The sequence below is a fragment of the Rhinatrema bivittatum genome, chromosome 1, assembly GCF_901001135.1.
Source record: "Rhinatrema bivittatum chromosome 1, aRhiBiv1.1, whole genome shotgun sequence".
NCBI lineage: Eukaryota > Metazoa > Chordata > Amphibia > Gymnophiona > Rhinatrematidae > Rhinatrema > Rhinatrema bivittatum.
Genome location: NC_042615.1, coordinates 681,154,212 through 681,174,500, shown reverse-complemented (window position 1 = coordinate 681,174,500; position 20,289 = coordinate 681,154,212). Strand labels below are relative to the sequence as shown.

The 20,289-nt window shown below is 43.4% G+C and overlaps 1 protein-coding gene across 2 annotated transcripts in view; it reads left to right on the top strand.

Moving 5' to 3' along the window:
• ZFYVE16 (zinc finger FYVE-type containing 16) overlaps positions 1-20,289 on the top strand; it is a 227,023-nt gene that overhangs the window by 118,619 nt on the left and 88,115 nt on the right. For both annotated transcript variants that reach the window (XM_029574267.1, XM_029574278.1), the window contains one exon: positions 895-1,147. In XM_029574267.1, coding sequence (XP_029430127.1) covers positions 895-1,147 — 253 coding nt within the window. The remainder of the gene's footprint in view (positions 1-894; positions 1,148-20,289) is intronic.

Here is a 20,289-nt window from a genome sequence, read left to right as displayed (position 1 = left end):
ATGTTCCTGGGGGGTTTTCAGGAGATTTAAGGTTGTATATATAATCTCCTTGGGTCTGATTTGGTTATCTGGTTTCCCATATTGTGGGAGTTTGCTATTGTTGATAACCTGGAAGCCCCTAGCATTTGGGGGTATGGGGTGTGGTGTTCATTTCTGCTTGTTACAAGACTACTGGCAGGCCAATGTCGGCACAGGACCCTATATAGAGTGACGACAGCAAACCTGTTTCAGTTTCCATCTTCTGATTGGGGAACATAAACCCACTTGTCTGGTCTAGCTGGGCTAAATTTCTCTTCTTCCATAGAAAAAGGTAGTCAAGGATAAAAAGTTATGATAGGAAATTAGAGTAATGTTCTAAGGAAATATGAAGAAATATTTACTGAGGATAATAAAAGCCTGGAGTAGCTTAATGTAGGATTTCCCAAACGTGGCCTGGTGATACCACAGCCAGTCAGGTTTTCAAGATCTCCACAATGAATATAAATGAGATAAATTTGAATGGGCTGAAGACTAAGTATATGCCAATTGACTTTGGGGTCACCAGGACAGGTCTGGGAAGCTCTGACCTAACTGCAGAGGGGGTGTGAACTAAAATGGTGAGAAGCTTCCAACTTGCCTGGGACAACTATCTATGGTGGTGATATGGGAGGGAGGTGATTGAAGAATGGTTAGGGTCTGCGTTGACACGGTAAGCAGGGGGCAACTGGATAAGCCAAGACATCCTTATCTGTAAACAAACTATGATATTGTAATTGTGTTTTATAAGGTTTTTTCACAGGTGCAAATGGAATAAAAGTCTTTTTGTCCATGTGGTCCTTAATGAGCAGCATCTTGATATGCATATTCAAAAGAAAACTGAAGTAGGTGAGCTGGAGCCTGTCGTATTTCCCACAGGTTGCAAGTCTAGTGGATGATGACCCTTGTACAGCTGATGTATGGCCCAAGGAAGACACAAACAGTCTGGTTGCAGAAGCTGAGCAGCTGCTGAGTCCTGTTCCTGCAATTTCCTCAGATGCTGCTTTACCAGTGATTTGTTCTTCTGCTGACAAGATGAGATGTAATATTGCAAAATATGTTAGCAAAGAGATCAGCCTTCTGCCTGAAGAGGAGGATCAGCTACCACCTCTTTTAGTAGCAGTTGGAGAAGGTAAAACCAGGATGCGTGACTGGATTAACAATGAATTGCCAGATAAAAATCATTAGAGAAAATCAAAGCAAAAGAAAATGTAATTTTGGTTAAAAATTGTCAGTTTAGTAATTCAAGTTGACTGCTACAGTTAAGGTAAATTGCAGGGTCTTGATCCATGGTAAGTCTGTTCTATAATTGGGATTTATCCTTTATCAAGTACTTGTATGTATATTTCATAACATGAACACTGGATTTCTGTTTCTCATGGGAACATTTGTTTGAGACTTAGGCTCATTTCAATGCACTGAACATCACCTTGATGTTAGTTCTGGGTGCTGTCATCAATTAAAATGCAGTGCTAACATTGTGATGTCCTTACAGCTGGGAAAGCACTATTACAGGAATGCCCTTCTAGTGTACCATGGTAAAAATGTGCTTGATTATGCAGGCCACTAACGCATATAGTTTTGAGAGGCACCATACAAGCAGAGCCTGACTAGGCCAGCAGATCACAGTAACAGGGTCCAGTTTCACCTCTTCTCTCCACTCTAGCCCAGCTTTAAGAGACAATGACAACACAGAGACTGAGAAAAATGTTTTGGGGTATGGAATAGACTTTGAGTAGAGCAAGAAAGATCTAGAGATGGGGAGTGTGAAGATTGTTCCTTAATCCATATACAGTAATGTATGAGTAATGGTGAAAATGAGGACTGTTAAAGGCTCTGCTTTGTTACATTGAAGCTCTTAATTATCATGCTCAAGTTATGTGAATATCAGCAGCAGTCCTTGATTTCTTTCATCCTTATGCATTGCTGTCTGTTGTTAGATATATAGAAAGACATGATTGATACTATTAACTTAATTCAGTTCCTTGGTATTGACAGACTTGCTTCTAAATGTCTTGTTAATCCCTTATGAGGGTAATTTTCAAAGGGACTTCTGTGGGTAAAGTATTGCTTAACCCACCAGCAATGGCCCTTTAGAAAATTATCTAAATAATTTTCAAAATGGATTTATGCATCACTTTGAAAATTATCCTGGCAAAACCATGCATACTCAATTATACCTGTTATTTGGTGCATGTAGTTTTGCTGAGAGAATTTAAAATCAAAACATATGTGCAAAAATCTCAATCCCACCTAGATTCCATCCCCTGGAATGTCTCTTCCCTGTGCGTGTAAAAGTATACACATACACTGTGTATGTACATAATTTTACACTTGTTTCAATCATAGAAATACATGAAAATAATTTAAAAAATAAATAAATAATTTTCTAAAGAGCCATTCTCCATTGATGAGCAGACATGCGTCAGTCATAATGCATGGGTGATGTCATCTGACAATGTTGATAGGGACCTAGCTCTTAGAGACCAGAAAACGTCTTTCTGAGCCATGTGCAGGAGTTCCGTTTTTTCTTTATCCAGGCTGCTGGCACTGATGTTTCTGCAGATAAGGGAAGGCTCTCCCCCTGCCCCCCTTGCTTCTGGCTTCCAAACCTGTCACAGGTCAGGGGTTGAGTGAGGCGTGGAAGCAGAAGACGTTGGATGAGACACCAAGATGAGCACTTAAATAACGTGAGGGTTTCCCTCTGGGGCAGTCTCCCTTGGCACTGAAGAAGTCAGCATCGTCAGGGTGGGACTTTGCCAGAGTGAACTTTCCTCGATGCTGAGATTAGAGGTAGTTCCTTTGGTGAAGGGATCGGTTTTCCTGAAGTGAAAAATCCCCATGGTGCTGAGCAACCTGTTCTTTCTGTACTTTCCAGTCACGATGCCATCTGTCTCATCAGCATTAAAGCATGCTGGTGTATTCTAGGTCGCAGTCATTCTTCTCAGCGTAGAGTACCACACGCAGTACTTTCATTAGAGTGGAGTGTAGGGGAGCAGGCATCCATCTCGCTTGGAAGGAAGAGCATTTATGCAAAACATATCATTTATATTTCTCATGCTTTTACAACAGCAAAGATCAGTGTGTGTTACATAGTAGCAGGTCAATAGATTCCAAACCCACAGCACTGAAAGTAGAATGAGTGAGTAATAAACAAGGTTAAGCAATAAAGTGAATGTAAAGCAGCAATAAGAGGAAAAACATCAGGAAGAGGTGTAATGAACAGGAGTAATAAGATAACAAACCAACAAATAAGGGAGTAGTACAACAATAATTAAATTAAAACTTCTTGCATAGGAAGGGGACCTGATGCTGCCCATAGTAATCCAGGGTTGAGACAACCAAGCAGGAAATTAGAGAGGAGGGCAAACAGGAATTTCGACCGGTCAAGGGAGTGGGAAGGGTAGGGAAATCGGTCACTGGTCAAGCGAGACAACAGGTCCCAGTCAAGAGATGCCAAAGTCAAAAGGCCTCAGCTATGGGCCAAAGGCTTCAACAAATAGCCAGGTTTGTAGTTTTTTCATGAAAGTCAGGAGATCAGTTGTAATCCTGATGTCCAGAGTCAGAGAGATCCACTGAATAGGGACTGAACCAGCAAAGGTCCTCTTCCTCATGCTGATGAGCTAGATTTCCTTGGGGGCAGGCAAGACCAGGTGAGTGTTTGGTAGTGTGTGCAGAGAGCAGGCAAGCAGGCATATACAGGGAGAGTCAATTGGCTAAATAGAGTGGTGCTAGGCCCTTGAGCACTTTAAAAGCTAGAACCAGGACTTTGAAGGTGATGCAATAGCAGATTGGCAGCAAGGGATGAGGCTTTAGAAGTGGAGTGACTGGATCAGATTTTATAGCACTGAGCAGGCTCTGTGCTGCAGGGATTTGAATGAACTGCAGATGGCAAAAGAGCATTTTTGGCAGGCCAATGTAGAGAGAACTGCAGAAGTCTAGGCAGGAGATTTTACAAGCTTGGATAACAGTGGCAAAGGCAGGGAAATCAAAGAGGGGACGGAAATGGCGAAGGTGGAAAAAGGCTAATTTTGTAATGGAGTGTATTTGTGCCTCCATGGACAGCTTGGTGTTTAAGATGAAGCCAAGACTGTGGACTTGACTGGTATCATAGATCCTTTCAAGGTTACGCTAAAGTGGAGGGAAGGTGTGGTCTGTTTTTTCCAATCCATAATACTTCCGGTTTTTGAGGGTTAAGCTTCAGCTTGTTGAGGTGTAACCAGTTTGCGATTCTCTTAAGTAGTTATTCAAATTTGTGATTGCTTGATCATAGTTAGCATCCAAGGAGCATAGCAGTTTAATATTATCAACATGGGCATATAAAGTGAATTGACAGTCTTTGATTAGCTTGCTAAGTGGGGCCAGATAACTGTTAAAGTATAAGGGAAAGAATGGAGCCTTATGATACACCACATTGGAGGAGGTACAGGTAGGAGAAGGCCTGACCTAGGGATATAGTCTGAGTATGATATAAAGGAAAGATTTGAACCAAGCAAGAGTTGGGACAGAGAGACCTAGGACTACAAAGCAGGTGATGAGGACTCAAGGTCAACTGTGTCAGATGCTGCTGAGAGGTCCAATAACACCAGGAGGGCCTGTGGACTCTGGTCTAGATATGGTCACAGATCATCCACAAGGCAGGTTAGTGCTGTTTCTGTGCTGTGTTACAGTCTAAAGCCTGATTGGTAGGGGTCCAAGTAGTTAGTGATGTAAAGGAGTTCAGTTAGTTGTCACAGGACTGCTTTTTCAATGATTTTGCTGAGGAAAGGAAGATTGAAGACTAGCCAATAATTGCTAAGGTTGTATGGGTCAAGGTTGGGGTTTTTTCAGTGTGGGTTTTGCTACAGCTTTCTTAAGGCATTTAGTTGGGTGGCCTTCCAACAACAAGATGTTTATGATAATCTGAAGGTGGGCAAGAAGACCATCTTTGGCCTGCTTTTGAGCCAGGATGGGTAGGGGTTATCTAGACAAGCACTAGGCTTGAGGTCTGCAAGAATGGAGTCCACTTCTTCAGGGGTTAGGGAATGGAAGGAAGTAAAAGGGTGTGAATGAGTGTTTGGTTCAGTAAGCACCAGGCTTGTGATTTTGTTGACAAAGAATTCAGCTAGCTTATTAACGTAGGTGCCTGTGTGAAGGGATAAAGATATGGATGCAGTTACTCCTATGAGTTTGATTGGGCAGAAGAGTTCTTTAGGTGAGTTCTCTGCTTGGGCAATTGTTTTGGAATAATAGCTTCTCTTAACTTCTAAGATTGCCTTGCAGTAGATTTTCTGGTGTCTTTTGCAATTGTCTCTGTCTGCTTGTGATTTAGATTTCTGCCAGTGATATTCCAATCTTCTAGCTTGTTCTTTTAATTCCTTCAGCTTAAGGGTGTACCAAAGGATGGGTTTGGTCTTCTTTATGGTTGTAATCCTTTTTGGGGCAAGCTCATCTAGGATTTTCCTGAGGTCAGAGTTCCATGTGTCGACTAGATGGAGTTTACTACATTAGTTGTATTTAATGGCCAGATTGTTAGCCAGTGCTTGGAGTTTCTGTAGGAAGCCTTTTGGTGTGAGTTTCACAGTGCCTGCACTATGGGAGGGTTAGCATCTCCCGATAGATAGGGTAATGGTCAGTCCATGATAGTGATGATTGATAGTTGCTCATATCTCGATAGTTCTCATCCAGAATGTGGCCAGTCTCGAGGATTGACTCATGACCAGCTGCGAGAGATCAAGAGCTTCCAGCAAGGAGAGGAAATCTTCTGCACTTGCTGAGTTAGTTGTCCATGTGGATGTTAGTCACCCAGGATAGGAGAACTGGGATGTTCAAATATGATCTCAGACATTAGTGTTAGGAGCTCCTGGAGGGATTCATTGGTATGCTGAAGTGGGCAGTACACCAGAAAGAGCCCTCATTTGGGATGGGTATTTGATTGGACTAGTGGGCATTCAGTACCATCCACTTTCCTTGTAGGGCATGAGATAAGCCAAGGGTTTCCTTGAAAAGAATCACAACACCCCCCTCCACCACTATGTTTGCTTTGACAGAGAGTGAGCAAAGGAATAACCCTGCAGGCAAATTTGAAAGAGCTGGGGTCCAGGATTTTGTTAGGCACAGAATATCGGCATTGTGGTCAGCAAGTAGATAATGTAGTGAGTCTAGTTTCTTGTGGATGGATCTGGTGGGTGGGAGGAGAAGCTTGTGAGGGGTGTTTTGGCTGGAGACTTTGGTCAACAATTGAGGTTCTCTGGGAGGGTGAATGAGCATATGGTGAGTACTTGTATGCCTGTGAGGGGGAATATTTGCACCTGCCAGTGAGTATATGAAGTGAAGATGGAGTGTAAGATACATGATGATGATCCACAGCATGATCAGGCAAAGAGACAGGAGATTAAGGGGGGAGGGGGGAGTAAGAGGTTGTAGCCAGCAGAGAGCCAAGTGGCAAAAGCTAGTAAGCAACTTTCAGGAGGTACCCAGCAATTACCAAGGGACGTAGGACACCATAGAGGCATTCTGAGGAAGTGAGAGGGGGACAGCATTGAGAGGTCCAGGTGGGAGGGGGGTGCCAAGTTGATGGATGGAGGATTGGGGGGGGGGGGAAGCACCTTCTGGTGGGAGCAAGAGGAAGGAAGAGATCACTGGAATCATCTCTCTGCATTGAGAGATTACAGGGAGCCTTGGCCTAAGGGTGCTCCCTTGGGATGCACAAAGGGGCAGGCCCCTTGGTGTAGCCTACCAAGCATGGTCCTCCGGTGGAAAATCTGCTTCTAGGCCAGCCTTTAAAGCTGGTGATGTAGACAGTTGGAGGAGGGCTTCGGCAGCCCAGTCTTGGGGCTTCTGTGGTTATATAGTAGCAGCAGGGGTGGGGGGAGGCCCAAGATGGAGGACAAGGCCAGACTCACCCTGCTGATGGTGTCTTATGTGGTCCTTCCTTACTGGCCCTTAAAGGGATGGGTGGCGCCAACCAGTGATGTAGGTTGCTGGAATAGGGTCCTGGGCAACCAGGGCTCCCGTGGATATCCAGTAACGATGGTGGTGGAAGGAGAGAGGGAGGCCCAAATTAGAGGACAAGCCTGGACTCAACCCTGCCACCACTGATTGTATCCCACACAGTTCTTACCTTCTGGCCCTTAAAGGGGCGAGCTGCACCGGCCTGTGACGCAGGCAGCTGGAGGAGGGGCCTGGGCGCCAGGTCTCGGGACTACCACGGCAGTCCCTTCCAGCAAAGATCCTTTGTGGCTAAAGGTTGGAAATTAAGAAAAGAGGTAACCTATGTTAACTAGAATACTCTGCACAGAGCGGCAGTTACTCCAAAGGCCCAAGAACAATCTCAGCTTAAGCCTGGGACCAGTTTTTGACATCCCTAAAGTCCATCTCCTTCAATGAGGGAAGGGTCCAGTACTTTCTTCCAAAGTGAATCTGCATCATCAATAACAAATGTGTCCTGAAAATTGTGGAGTATGGCTACCACTTGCGTGTCTCTCTCCCTCCTCCAGCCCAGTGGAGATCAGTCTTCAATTCTGATTCTGTCTATTCAACTGAGGCTAGAAGTAGCATCTCTTATTCAGCAGAAGGTGATAGAGCTTGTTCAATCTTAGGAATGTGGCCAGGGATTTATACCCAGTACCTGTTAATTCCCAAGAACTCAGCAGGGTTGAGGCCTATCCTGGATTTGTAGAAACTGAACAGACTATTTGTCAAGAGAGGTTCAAGATGAATTCTCGCCAGACAATTCTGTCTTTTATTCAACTATGGGACTGGATGTGTGCATTGAAATTGAAAGACACTTATGCACAAATTCCCATTCACCCTGCCTATAAGTAGTTCCTCAGGTTCATGGTGGAGTGCGTGCACTACCAGTACAAGGTGCTTCCTTTAGGCCAAGGATCCATCAAGCCCAGTATCCTGTTTCCAACAGTGGCCAGTCCAAGTCACAAGTACCTGGCAAGTACCCAAACAGATCACAAGCTACTATTGCTTATTAATTACCGTCATAGCAGTTTATGGATTTATCCTCTAGGAACTTATCCAAACCTTTTTTAAACCCAGTTACACTAACTGCTGTAATCACATCCGCTGGCAATGAATTCCAGAGCTTAACTATGTGCTGAGTGAAAAATAATTTTCTTTGATCTGTTTTAAATGAGTTACTTGCTAACTTCAAGGAATGCCCCCTGGGCCTTCTATTATCTGAGAGCGTAAATAATTGATTTACATTAACTTGTTCAAGTCTTTTCATGATTTTGTAGACTTCTAACATATCCCCTCTCAGTCATCTCTTCTCCAAACCGAACAGCCTTAACTCCTTTAGCCTTTCCTCATATGACAGCTGTTTCATGTCCCTTATCATTTTGGTTGCCCTTCTATGCACTTTCGCCAGTACAGCTATATCCTTTTTGAGATGCGGTGACCAGAATTGCACACAGTATTCATGGTGCGGTCTCACAATGGAGCGATACAGAGGCATTATGACATTCTCCGTTTTCCATTCCCTTCTTAATAATTCCTTACATTCAGTTTGCTTTTTTGATCGCCACAGCACACTGGGCGAACTCTTTCATGGCTGGTAACTCCTAAGATAGAACCTAACATTGTGTAACTACAGCAAGGGTTATTTTTCTCTATATGCATCACTTTGCACTTGTCCACGTTAAATTTCATCTGTCATTTGGAAGCCCAATCTTCCAGTCTCGCAAGATCCTCCTGCAATTCATCACAATCCACTTGAGATTTAACTACTCTGCATAATTTTGTGCCATCTGCAAATTTGATCACCTCACTCATTTCCAGATCATTTCTAAATATGTTAAAAAGCACCAGTCCTGAGGCACTCAACTGTTTACCTTTTTCCACTGTGAAAACTGACCATTTAATCCTACTCTGTGTCCTGTCTTTTAACCAACTTGCAATCCACAAAAGGGCATCACCTCCTATCCCATGACTTTTACTTTTCTTAGAAGCCTCTCATGCAGGACTTTGTCGAACGCCTTCAACTACGACTATATCTCATAGTCATGGCTGCACAACTCCATCAGCAGGGAGTCTGCATGTTCTCATATCTGGACAGTTGGTTGGTGATGAACTCATCTTTGGCAGGAGTACTCAAGTCCCTCAGCATGACCATCCATCTTTTCCAGTCCTGGGATTCGTGGTCAATTATTCAATGTCCAGCTTGGTCTTATCCTAAATGAAAGTGATAGACAAGGGTAGAGGCATGAGAGAATTGGTGATTGGGAGCGGGTGTAGTGCTTGTTCTATATATCTGTCATGCTTTATTTAAGTGCTCTTTTCTTTTTTCTTTCTGTATTCCACTTAGTATGACTTGCTCAATATTGGTGGAATATAAATTTAATAAATGCTAGAGTAGGAACCTGGATAGACTTGCTATGGGAAAAGAGTTCCTTCCTGTCAAAAGAGCCAGAATTTTGTTGGGCCTGGTGATGTCCCTTCCACAGCAGAACCTGGCATGCAGAAAGGTGTATCATTGTTCTTCTAGGGTACATGGCTGCAGTAGTGCATGTGGGCTGTCTGCTGCCAGAGAGATCAACTGATCCAATCATTATCCTACCAACTTCTGGCATGCGAATGGTGGATCAGTCCAGAGAGTCTCACTGCTTGTCCTAGCACATTGTGATCCTGTCTATTGACGCCTCTACTAGAGGGTTGGGAGCACACATCAGTGTGGCATAGATCTAAAGAACTTGGATCCTAATGGAGAGTCACCTGCAAATCAATCTTTTGGAGCTATCCATTATGTGCTTAGGGCTATCTCCCATCTGTTTTCAGGCGAGAGAATCTTGATCCAGATAGACAATCAGGTGTTCATATTCTTTGTAAACAAGCAAAGATGCATGGGCTTGTATGCTCTCTGTGAGAAGGCCCTTTGAATCTGGATGTGGGCTGGTCATCACAATGTGCATCTCCAGGCAACCTACCTGCTAGGAATCTAGAATTCACTGACAGATTGTCTCAGCACAGTTCTACAACCTCATGAGTAATCTTTGGATCAAGAGGTTGTGAACAAATTGTTCTGTCATTGAAAAGCACTGATAATTGATCTGTTCATGTCAGAAGACAAATGAAAAGTCAGATTGTACTGCATGCATCTGAGCAGCTACAGATTAGCTCCCGATGCTTTTGTGATAAATTGGAGCATCAATCTACTCTGTGCTTACATGCCAATTCCTCTCATTGTTAGGACTGTCCATTCAGGACAAGATGAAGGTATTTTCATACCCTGACCTAGGCACAAGTATGGTATCTGTATCTCTTCCATCTGTCAATTCAGCCTCCATTTCCCTTGAGGGTGTTTCAGATTCTCATCACTCAGGAGGATGACAGACTCCATCATCCAAATCTGCCTTCTCTGGCCCTTATGGCATTGTTGTTGAATGGCAGTATTTACCCCCTTACTGCTTCCTAAGAACGTAACTGACACACCAGTTTCAACCATGAAACCTTCAGTTAGAAAATTCTAAAGTTTGACGTGGAAGAGCTTCTCTACATGGTGGGACCAGTCAAGTAGATCTCTCTTCCTGTGGTCCAAAGAACTTGCTTCAGTATCTTTTCTCAGGCCTCAGCACCTCTTTAGTTAAAGTATACTCTAGCATAACTGTGAAATATGATCAGCAATTGGATGGAGCTCCATTCTCTCTCTAGCCTTTTGTATCTGAGTTTGTGTAAGGATTATGGCATCTGATCATCTGGTCTGTTACCTTTTATTGCCTTTGGACTTCAGCAAGTTCTTGACTCACCTAATGAAACCTTCTTTTGAACTTTTCAAGTTGGTGGACTTGAAGTTTCTTACCTGGAAAACAGTATATTTTGTGGCCATCAACATGGCACGAAGAGTTAGGGAATTAAACTCTGATTTCTTATTCGTCCTACCTAGAGTTCATTCATAACAGAGTTCTGTGAGCTCATCCTAAGTTCCTTCTGAAAGTAGTGTCTGTATTTCACATTAACAAAGGCATTGTGCTGCTGATTTTCTTTCCGAGACTGCAGGCACACAAAGGAGAACGGGCTCCTCATTGCTTGAGCAGCAAGAAAGTCCTAGTGTATTATTTAAGGAGGACTCAGTCTCATCATTAAGCTTCTCAACTGGTTGTGTCCTTTAATACCAATAAACTGGGAAGACAGTTGCCAAAAGAACTTTGTCTAGTTGCCTAACAAACAGTATAGTGCACTGTAACATGCTGGCTGGTTTACAGATTACAGACTCTGTGAAGGTTCATCAGTTAAGAGCCATGCCACTTCAGAGCCATTTCCATTGAAAGCATATGCAAAGCTGCTGTTTGTTTGTCTGTTCATATCTTCATGTCCCACTACTGTCTGGAGGTATGTCCTGAGAAAAAAATATATAAAAATTAGGGGAATTTATCTCTATTCATTATCAGTTATCTTTGAGTAAATATAAATTTAGAAATGTATTAAAATCTTTAAAAGTAATACAATTTAGATATTTGAGCAAATTAATACAATTTAGAACAAATCTTTTAAAAGATTATACTCAGATGTTTAACAGAATTTTATCAGAATTAAAAAAAATGTAACAGGATCTTGTGAGGAAGATAAGGAGAGAAGATCATCTTGCTGGTGGCTGAAAAGAATCAGTAAGTACTGCTTGTGGACATTTTTTTAAAACTTAAAAGTATTGGGGAGAAGTAAAACTATTGGGATATATTATGTAGTGTGTTTGTGTTTTGTATTAAATAGGTGGTCAGAAAGGCAGGCAAAAAAAAACCAAAACAGAAGTTTGTGTTTGTTTTCCAAACCTCCCACTCACTCCTAACTCATCCTTTAAGTTATAGGTAGCTGGCAATTTCACACTCCAAGAAGTAATTAATTAATTAGTTGGCCTTTTAACTTAAATTCAGAAATTCCCCACACCTTATCAAAAGTTTAATCATTCCCTTGCAGGTCACTACCGGATATATAGTGAATACATTAATACATTTGCAGGCCTACTCCCATAGCAACCTAAAACTTAACTAGGAAATGAACAAATTTGAGATGAAGGTAGCAGTCCAGCAGCAAGAGGGGGCTTCCCAGTCTTTTGCATCGAGTGTCACATGTATGATTTTTTACCCGCTGGTGAGAAATTGTACATGTGCATGCAATGCAAAGAGCTTCTGTCTCTCAGAGAACGAGTCTGATCTCTGGAGGCTAGAGTGGCAGACCTGGAGGAGATGAGGCAGACAGAGAGGTATATAGATGAGTTCTTCAGTGGCATCATAGCTAAGTCTCAACTCCAGTTTGGCAGCCCTGGTACTGCCTTGGAGGATGAATGTCTCATAATTGGAGAGCATCAACCTGGTACAGCAGGAAATGATCCTGTAGCAAGGACCTGCTCTCCAGATGGTGCATTGTCTCTTCCACCAAGGATGTGTCTCCCGGGGCTACTGCCCTGGAAGGAAGGGTTAGGTCGGCCATTATAGTTGGTGATTCTTTTATTAGGAATGTAGACAGTTGGTGGGTGTAAGGATCACCTGGTAACATGCCTTCTTGGTGCGAAGGTAGCAGATTTCATGCGGCTCTTAGATAGGATTTTAGACAGTGCTGGGGAGGAGCCAGCTGTCATCATACATGTGGGCACCAACGACATAGGAAAATGTGGGAGGGAGGTTCTGAAAGCCAAATTTAGGCTCTTAGGTAGAAAGCTGAAATCCAGAACTTCCAGGGTAATGTTCTCTGAAATGCTCCCTGTTCCACGCGCAGGGCCCAGAGTCTCGATGCATGGATGAGACGATGGTGCAAGGAAGAGAGATTGTTTTGTAAGGAACTGGGGAACCTTTTGGGGAAGGGGGGAAGCCTTCTCCAAAGGGATGGACTCCACCTTAACCGAAGTGGAACCAAGCTGCTGACACTAAGGAGATAAAACACTTTTAGACTAAATCAAAGGGAAAAGCCGACAGTCGCTCATCTATGCATGGTTCGGAGGGAAGTATCTGTGAAGGGTACTAATGAAGCATTAGAGTTAGGGCATCACAACACAGAGGTTCCAATAATAAGAAAAATACTCCAAGTGCTTATAATTAAAAACTCACCTGAGCTAAAAGATTCCAATGTATCCCTGTCAACTGAAAAGCAGAATGCTAATACAAACAAAAAACACTTTGAAATGTTTGTATGCTAATACCAGAAGTCTAAGAAGTAAGATGGGAGAATTAGAGTGTATAGCAGTGAATGATGACCTAGAATTAATTGGCATCTCAGAGACGTGGTGGAAAGAGGATAACCAATAGGATAGTGCTATACCAGGGTACAAATTATATCGCAATAACAGAGAGGAGCATCTTGGTGGCAGGGTGGTGCTTTATGTCTGGGATGGCAGAGTCCAACAGTCCTGCATGAGACTAAATGCACATTCAAATCTTTATGGGTAGAAATCCCTTGCATGTTGGGGAAGAGTATAGTGATAGGAGTATACTACCATTCACCTGGCCAAGATGGTGAGACAGACAGTGAAATGCTAAGAGAAATTAGGGAAGTTAACCAAATTGGTAATGCAATAATAATGGGAGATTTCATTTACTCCAATATTGACTGGGCAAGTGAAACATCAGGACATGCTAGAGAGAGAAAGTTTCTGAATGGAATAAATGAGGAACCGACGAGAGAGGGAGCAATTTTAGATCTAATTCTCAGTAGAGCGCAGAATTTGGTGAGAGAGGAAATAGTGGTGGGGCCACTTAGCAATAGTGATCATAATATGATCAAATTTGAATTAATGCCTGGAAGGGGGACAGTAAGCAAATCTACACCTGTAACACTAACATTTCAAAAGGGAAACTTTCATAAAATGAGAAAAATAGTTTTAAAAGAATTGAAAGGTGCAGGTAAAAGGTGTGCAACAGACGTGGACATTAAAAAAAAAAAAAAAAATTCCTAGAAGCACAGTCATGTATTCCTCCCATTAAGAAAGGTGGAAGGGAAGCCTCTCGGAGAGAATCCAAGATGGCGCCTTAAGAGGGTGTGCTGTCGCTAGCTCCGGTTCCAGTTTCTTGCTGTCTTTTTTGGAGTTTCTGATTTTTACAAATGCCTCACAAAAGGAAAGGTAAAGTTCGGGTCTTTCCACCGGACCTGAACTCTGCTGCCGGACAGCGACTGATTTCCGACTTCGCCCTCCAACCACCGCAACCAAGGGCGTCAGACTCCGTTGGAGAGCAGGCGAGAGGAGAGCCTTACTCTCCTGGGGAACTTTCACTGAGCCCCCCCGAATTTAGAACACTGCCGAGAGCTTTGCCTCTAACAGCCGACCGTGGAGACGAGTCGCAACCCGATGACATCATCGGACGGAGCCCGTTGGGTGGCCCAGACGTCTGCCGAACGAGTGGAGAGGAGGGAGCTTTTCTGGATCCTCGAGAATTTGAAACGCCAGGAGAAGAAGGAGGAATGAGAGTGGCAACTCCCAGAACATCGGGCAAAACTGACGAAAACGTCGGTCTTGGGGTAAGGAACCCTCCCCGGCAATTGAATAAACCGGCGGTGATAACCCTAGATAATATCTGGGAACTCATGGCAGGAATGTCTTTTAAACTAGATGTTCAAACTCAAAAACTGGACGAAATAGTAGCTAAGGTTGGAGTTCTCGAAACGGACACAAGAATTAAATTTAATGAGCAAGATAACTCTATAAAGAAAATTAACAAAGATATAAAAAGCCTCCAGAGTGCTAACGCTGCAATGGTTTTAGAAAAAGTATCATCTCTGAGAAGACTTGAGTCTATTGAAAATTATATGAGACATCTTAATCTAAGGCTACTAAACTTTCCAGTTATCAATGGGGAAATACCCCTATTGTCCTTCAAGAAATATGCAATGGAGGTATTAAAAATACCATGTGAAGAGATACCACCTATAAAAAAACTTTTTTTTCTACCTTAGAGAAGCAGCACACCGTTAATAATTCCTCCACGATCAGATTTTCAAAACCTGACAGATTATTTTGAAAATTCCAATGATGATATAATGGACCGTGCGGTGCTTTTTGTTACTTTTTTTGATGAAATGGCAGTATCTCTGATAATGAAGAGTTATTTTAAGAATATAAATGTTTCTTTCTATGGGGGCCTAGTACGAGTGTACCCAGACCGAGCTAGGTCTACGCAGCAGCATAGAAAAGAATTCCTATCTTTGAAAGCTGAGACCTTAGCATTGGGGGGTAGCTTTAAGTTGCGCTATCCCTGTAAATGCATAATCCAACTGGCCAGAGATACTTACGTTTTCTTTTTACCGGAACAGTTGAGGGTTTTATTTCTGGTAGGAGACTTCCTGATGAGGAATAATGGGAGTATATTAATACTGTGGTGGTCAGGGTTCCTAAATTTGAAAATGCTTATGTTATATACTCCTCGTAAGAGTTTCTGTTCTCTCCAGTTTTCCTATGAAACAAGAGATTGAGATTGAGAATTTGGTGTTTAAAATTTATAGGCTTTTGCCTTAGATTATATGTACAATATATCTCTGTATTTCCAATACAAATGTTTATTTGTATATTTGTTAAAAGATTATAAATTAAAAATTTAAAAAAAAAAAAAAAAAGAAAGGTGGAAGGAAGGTCAAACAATTGCCAGCATGGCTAAAAAGTGAGGTGAAAGAGGCTATTTTAGCCAAAAAATCTTCATTCAAAAATTGGAAGAAGTATCCATCAGAAGGAAAAAGGATTAAGCATAAGGATTGGCAAGTTAAGTGTAAGACATTGATAAGATAGACTAAGAGAATTTGAAAAGAAATTGGCCATAGAGGCAAAAACTCACAATAAAAACTTTAAAATATATCCAAAGCAAAAAACCTGCAGAGGAGTCTGTTCGACTGATTGAGGGGTTAAAGGGGCACTTAGAGAAGATAAGGCCATCGCAGAAAGACTAAATGATTTCTTTGCTTCGGTGTTTAACTGAAGAGGATGTTGGGGAGATACCCTTTCCAGAGACTGTTTTCAAGGGTGATGATTCAGATAAACTGAACCAAATCATGTTGAACCCAGAAGATGTGATAGGCCAGATTGACAAACTGAAGAGTAGTAAATCATCTGGTCCAGATAGCATACACCCCAGAGTTCCAAACAAACTAAAAAATGAAATTTCAGACCTATTTCAATTAATTTGTAACCTATCATTAAGATCATCTGTGGTACCTGAAGATTGGAAGATGGCCCATGTAACCCCGATTATTTAAAAAGGGCTCCAGGGGTGATGTGGGAAGCTATAGATCAGTGAGCCTGACTTCAGTGCCGGGAAAAATTGTGGAAATTGTTATAAAGAATAAAATCACAAAACATTTAGATAGACATGGTTAATGGAACACAGTCAGCATAGATTTACCCAGGGGAAATCTTGCCTCACAAATCTACATTTTTTGAAGGGGTGAATACACATGTAGACAAAGGTGAGCCGGTAGATGTGGTGTATTTGGATTTTCAGAAGTCATACAACAAAGTCCCGCATGAGAGATTTCCAAAAAAATAAAAAGTCATGGGATAGGAGGTGATGTCCTTTTGTGGATTGCAAGCTGGTTAAAAGTCAGGAAACAGAGAGTAGGATTAAATATTCTGTTTTCACAGTGGAAAATAGGTAAACAGTGACGTGCTTCATGGATCTGTACTTGGACCAGTGCTTTTTAGTATATTTCTAATTGATCTGGAAAGGGGTACGACGAGTGAGGTGATCAAATTTGCGGATGTTACAAAATTATGCAGAGTAGTTAAATCTCAAGTGGATTGTGATAATTTGCATGAGAACATTGCGAGACTGGAAGATTGGGCTTTCAAATGTCAGATGAAATTTAATGTGGACAAGTGCAAAGTGATGCATATAGGGAAAAATAATCCTTGCTGTAGTTACACAATGTTAGGTACTATCTTAGGAGTTACCACCCAGGAAAGAGATCTAGGTGTCATAGTGGATAATACATTGAAATTGTCATCTCAGTGTGCTGTGGCAATCAAAAAAAAGTGAAAAGAATGTTAGGAATTATTAAAAAAAGGGAATGGCAAATAAAACGATGGATGTCATAATGCCTCTGTATCGCTCCATGGTGAGGCTGCATCTTGAAACTGTGTACAATTCTAGTCGCCGCATCTCAAAAAGATATAGTTGCACTGGAGAAAGTGACATGGAACGGCTGCTCTATGAGGTAAGACTAAGGATGTTAGGGCTGTTCGGTTTTGAGAAGAAACAACTGAGGGGGGGGCGGGATATGATAGAGGTCTACAAAATCATGAAAGAACTTGAAAAAGTTAATGTAAATCTGTTATTTACTCTCTGTGATGTTAGCAAGTAGCTTATTTAAAAGGAATTGAAGAAAATTATTTTTCTTCAGCGCAGAGGATGTGGTTACAGCAGTTAGTGAAACTGGTATTAAAAAGGTTTGAATAAGTTCCTAGAGGAAAAATCCATAAACTGCAATTAATTAATAAGCAATCATAGCTTGAGATTTATTTAATGTTTAGGTACTTGCCAGGTACTTGTGACTTCGATTGGTCACTGTTGGAAACAGGATATGGGGCTTGATGGACCCTTGGTCTGACCTGGTATGGCAATTTTTATGTTCTTATACTGGATTATAATTATTTCCAATGAATAGCAATCACAGTTTCCCTGTACGTACCAGGATCAGTCCAGACGGTGGGTTATGTCCCCTGTCCAGCAGATGGAGTCAGAACAAAAGCTCGAGAGGGGGAGGTCCTATATGACCTCACACCTGAAGCTAGAATCCTCAGTATCTTCTGACTCCAGCAGATGTGAGCAGGGGACTGGCTAGTCCCCAGCACAGGTTATTAGGTTTAGGCCTTCCTGTCTCTGAGGAATCAAGAAAATTAAAAAAAAAAAAAAAAAAAAGAAGTTTTATATTATTTAAGTTTAGATAGAGAATTTTCTCTGACAAAACCTGGTGACAGCTACTTCAGTGGCTGTCCTGCAAGGGGAGGGACTTGCTTTCAGTCTTCTCTCTCCTTTTTCTGTTTCTCTTCTTGAGGGTCCGTTTTGGGGGTAAGTGTGATTTTTCTCCTCAATTTTTTATTTCAGGACCTCACCTCTTGCCGTTTCTTACTGGCACTGGAGGGCAGCGTTTTCTTTTTTCTCAGGGTTGACCGTCAGTGGCACTGATAAAGCTCCCCTCCTCCCCCCCCCCCCCCCCCCCCCCCCCCGCTCCCGTGTATCTCTACCTTGCGGCCCCGCGAAGTCCATTCCCCGGGGCTGCTAGCTGCCGGGAGGTTCATTCCCCGGCAGCTCCTTCGGTTTTACAGGGAGCCGAGAACTTTTTAGGGCAGAGAAGAGCGCTAATTCTAAGGGGGAATTGCTTTTCATTTTTTGGCGCGCCGCCCGTTCCTGCCTCCCCTCACAGCTGCTATGCCGCGCGCGTCGACCTGTTCCTCGTGCGGTCGACAAACCAGTCGCCTTTCTGAGGGGCTTTGTTCCGCTTGTATCCCGGTGGAAGGAGCCGAAGTTCAAGCTGGGGATGGCACAGGAACTCTCTCTGAAGAGAGCTCTTTTCAACTGCGGCAAGCTCCGTTCCCGCTGAGCGTGGGAACGGCGGCCATTTTATTTTCAGATGAGGAAGCCGACAGTTCAGAAGAGGATGCAGGGGGCTCGCTTTTGCCGCCTCCCCCCGTTTTGGCTCCCCGGTCTGAAAAGAATGACAGTCAGTCGACTACAAATGTTCCGGGTGGTTTTCCCCCGGGACTCCCCGGTTTTTCACCGGAGTTTGTGGTGCTTATGCACCGGGCTTTTCTGCAAAGCAGTCAGCCCCTGGGACCTCTCTTGGCACCTACGCCAGCTAAACTGCCACGTTTGGATGTTTCCTTAGGGGGGCCTTCGGGACCGCTTCAGCAGTCAGGGGCTTCACAGGCTCCCTCTAGGACTCCCGCAGGACCTTCAAGCGGTTCCAATTTAAGTCCACAAGTGGACCCCTCTCAGGACCCAACTGGGAATGATCCCAGTGTGTCGGTCCAAATGGAGGGCGACGATCCACGGGTCCTTAGGATTTTTCAGGCTGAGGAGTTGGAGGGACTCATTCCTCATATTCTCCAAGAGATGGACATTGATCCTCCCCCGGACCCTTCTACTCCGGATCCTAAGGTAAAACAGGGGGATCCTCTTCTGGCAGGCCTTCGCCCGCTGGCCAAGGCTTTTCCCACACATCCCAGTTTCTTACAGTTGATTTCTAGGGAGTGGGATGCTCCGGAGGCTTCTCTTAAAGTAAGCAGAGCTATGGATAAGCTCTATCCTCTCCCTATGGATTTTCTCGAATTGCTTAAGGTCCCAGCGGTGGATTCGGCGGTTTCAGCAGTAACTAAGAGTACTACCATTCCAGTTACAGGCGGTACTGCTTTGAAGGATCTTCAAGACAGGAAGCTGGAGGTTTATCTGAAGAGGATCTTCGAAGTTTCCGCACTTGGGGTCAGAGCGGCTATTTGCACTGCCTTAGCTCAGAGAGCAGGACTGCGTTGGGTACAACAACTACTCACCTCGCAGGATCTCCCGGATTCCGAGGCTCAACAGGCGGACAGGTTAGAGTCGGTGCTGGCTTATGGGGCAGATGCCCTATATGACCTTCTCCGGGTCTTGTCTCGCTCCATGGTGGCAGCGGTCTCGGCTCGTCGTCTTCTGTGGCTCCGCAACTGGTCGGCTGATTCTTCTTCCAAAGCTCGACTGGGATCCCTGCCTTTTAAAGGCAAATTCCTTTTTGGGGAAGATTTGGACCAAATCATTAAGTCTCTTAATGAAAACACAGTGCATAAACTTCCAGAAGACAGACCTCGCTCTACCAGGTCTTTCAGCTTCTCTAGAAATCGGACTCGTACCCAGCGTCGAGCAAGAACTTCTAGGCAACAGCAAACTCCTCGGTATCCCTCCTCTCGTTCTCAGACTTGGAACCGGTCCTTTCGTGGGCGCAGATCCGGTAAGGAGCCGGCTGGACCTCGCTCTTCCACCAAACCAGCCCAATGATGCCAGATGGACCCACGAGACGATTCCGAGGGTAGGGGGTCGTCTCGCTCTTTTCTACAAAGAGTGGGTCCACATCACTTCGGATCAGTGGGTTCTGGACATTCTAAAGAACGGTTACGCATTGGATTTTGTCCACGCCCCAAGGGACAGGTTCCTCTTCTCCCCATGCGGGTCTTCCCACAAACAAAAAGCTGTTCGGCAGACCCTCGATCGGCTGCTAGCTTTAGGAGCAATAAAGCCAGTATCAGCCTCCAATCTGGGACGAGGTCATTACTCAATATATTTCGTAGTGCCCAAGAAGGAAGGCAATTTCCGTCCCATTTTGGACCTCAAGACCATCAACAGG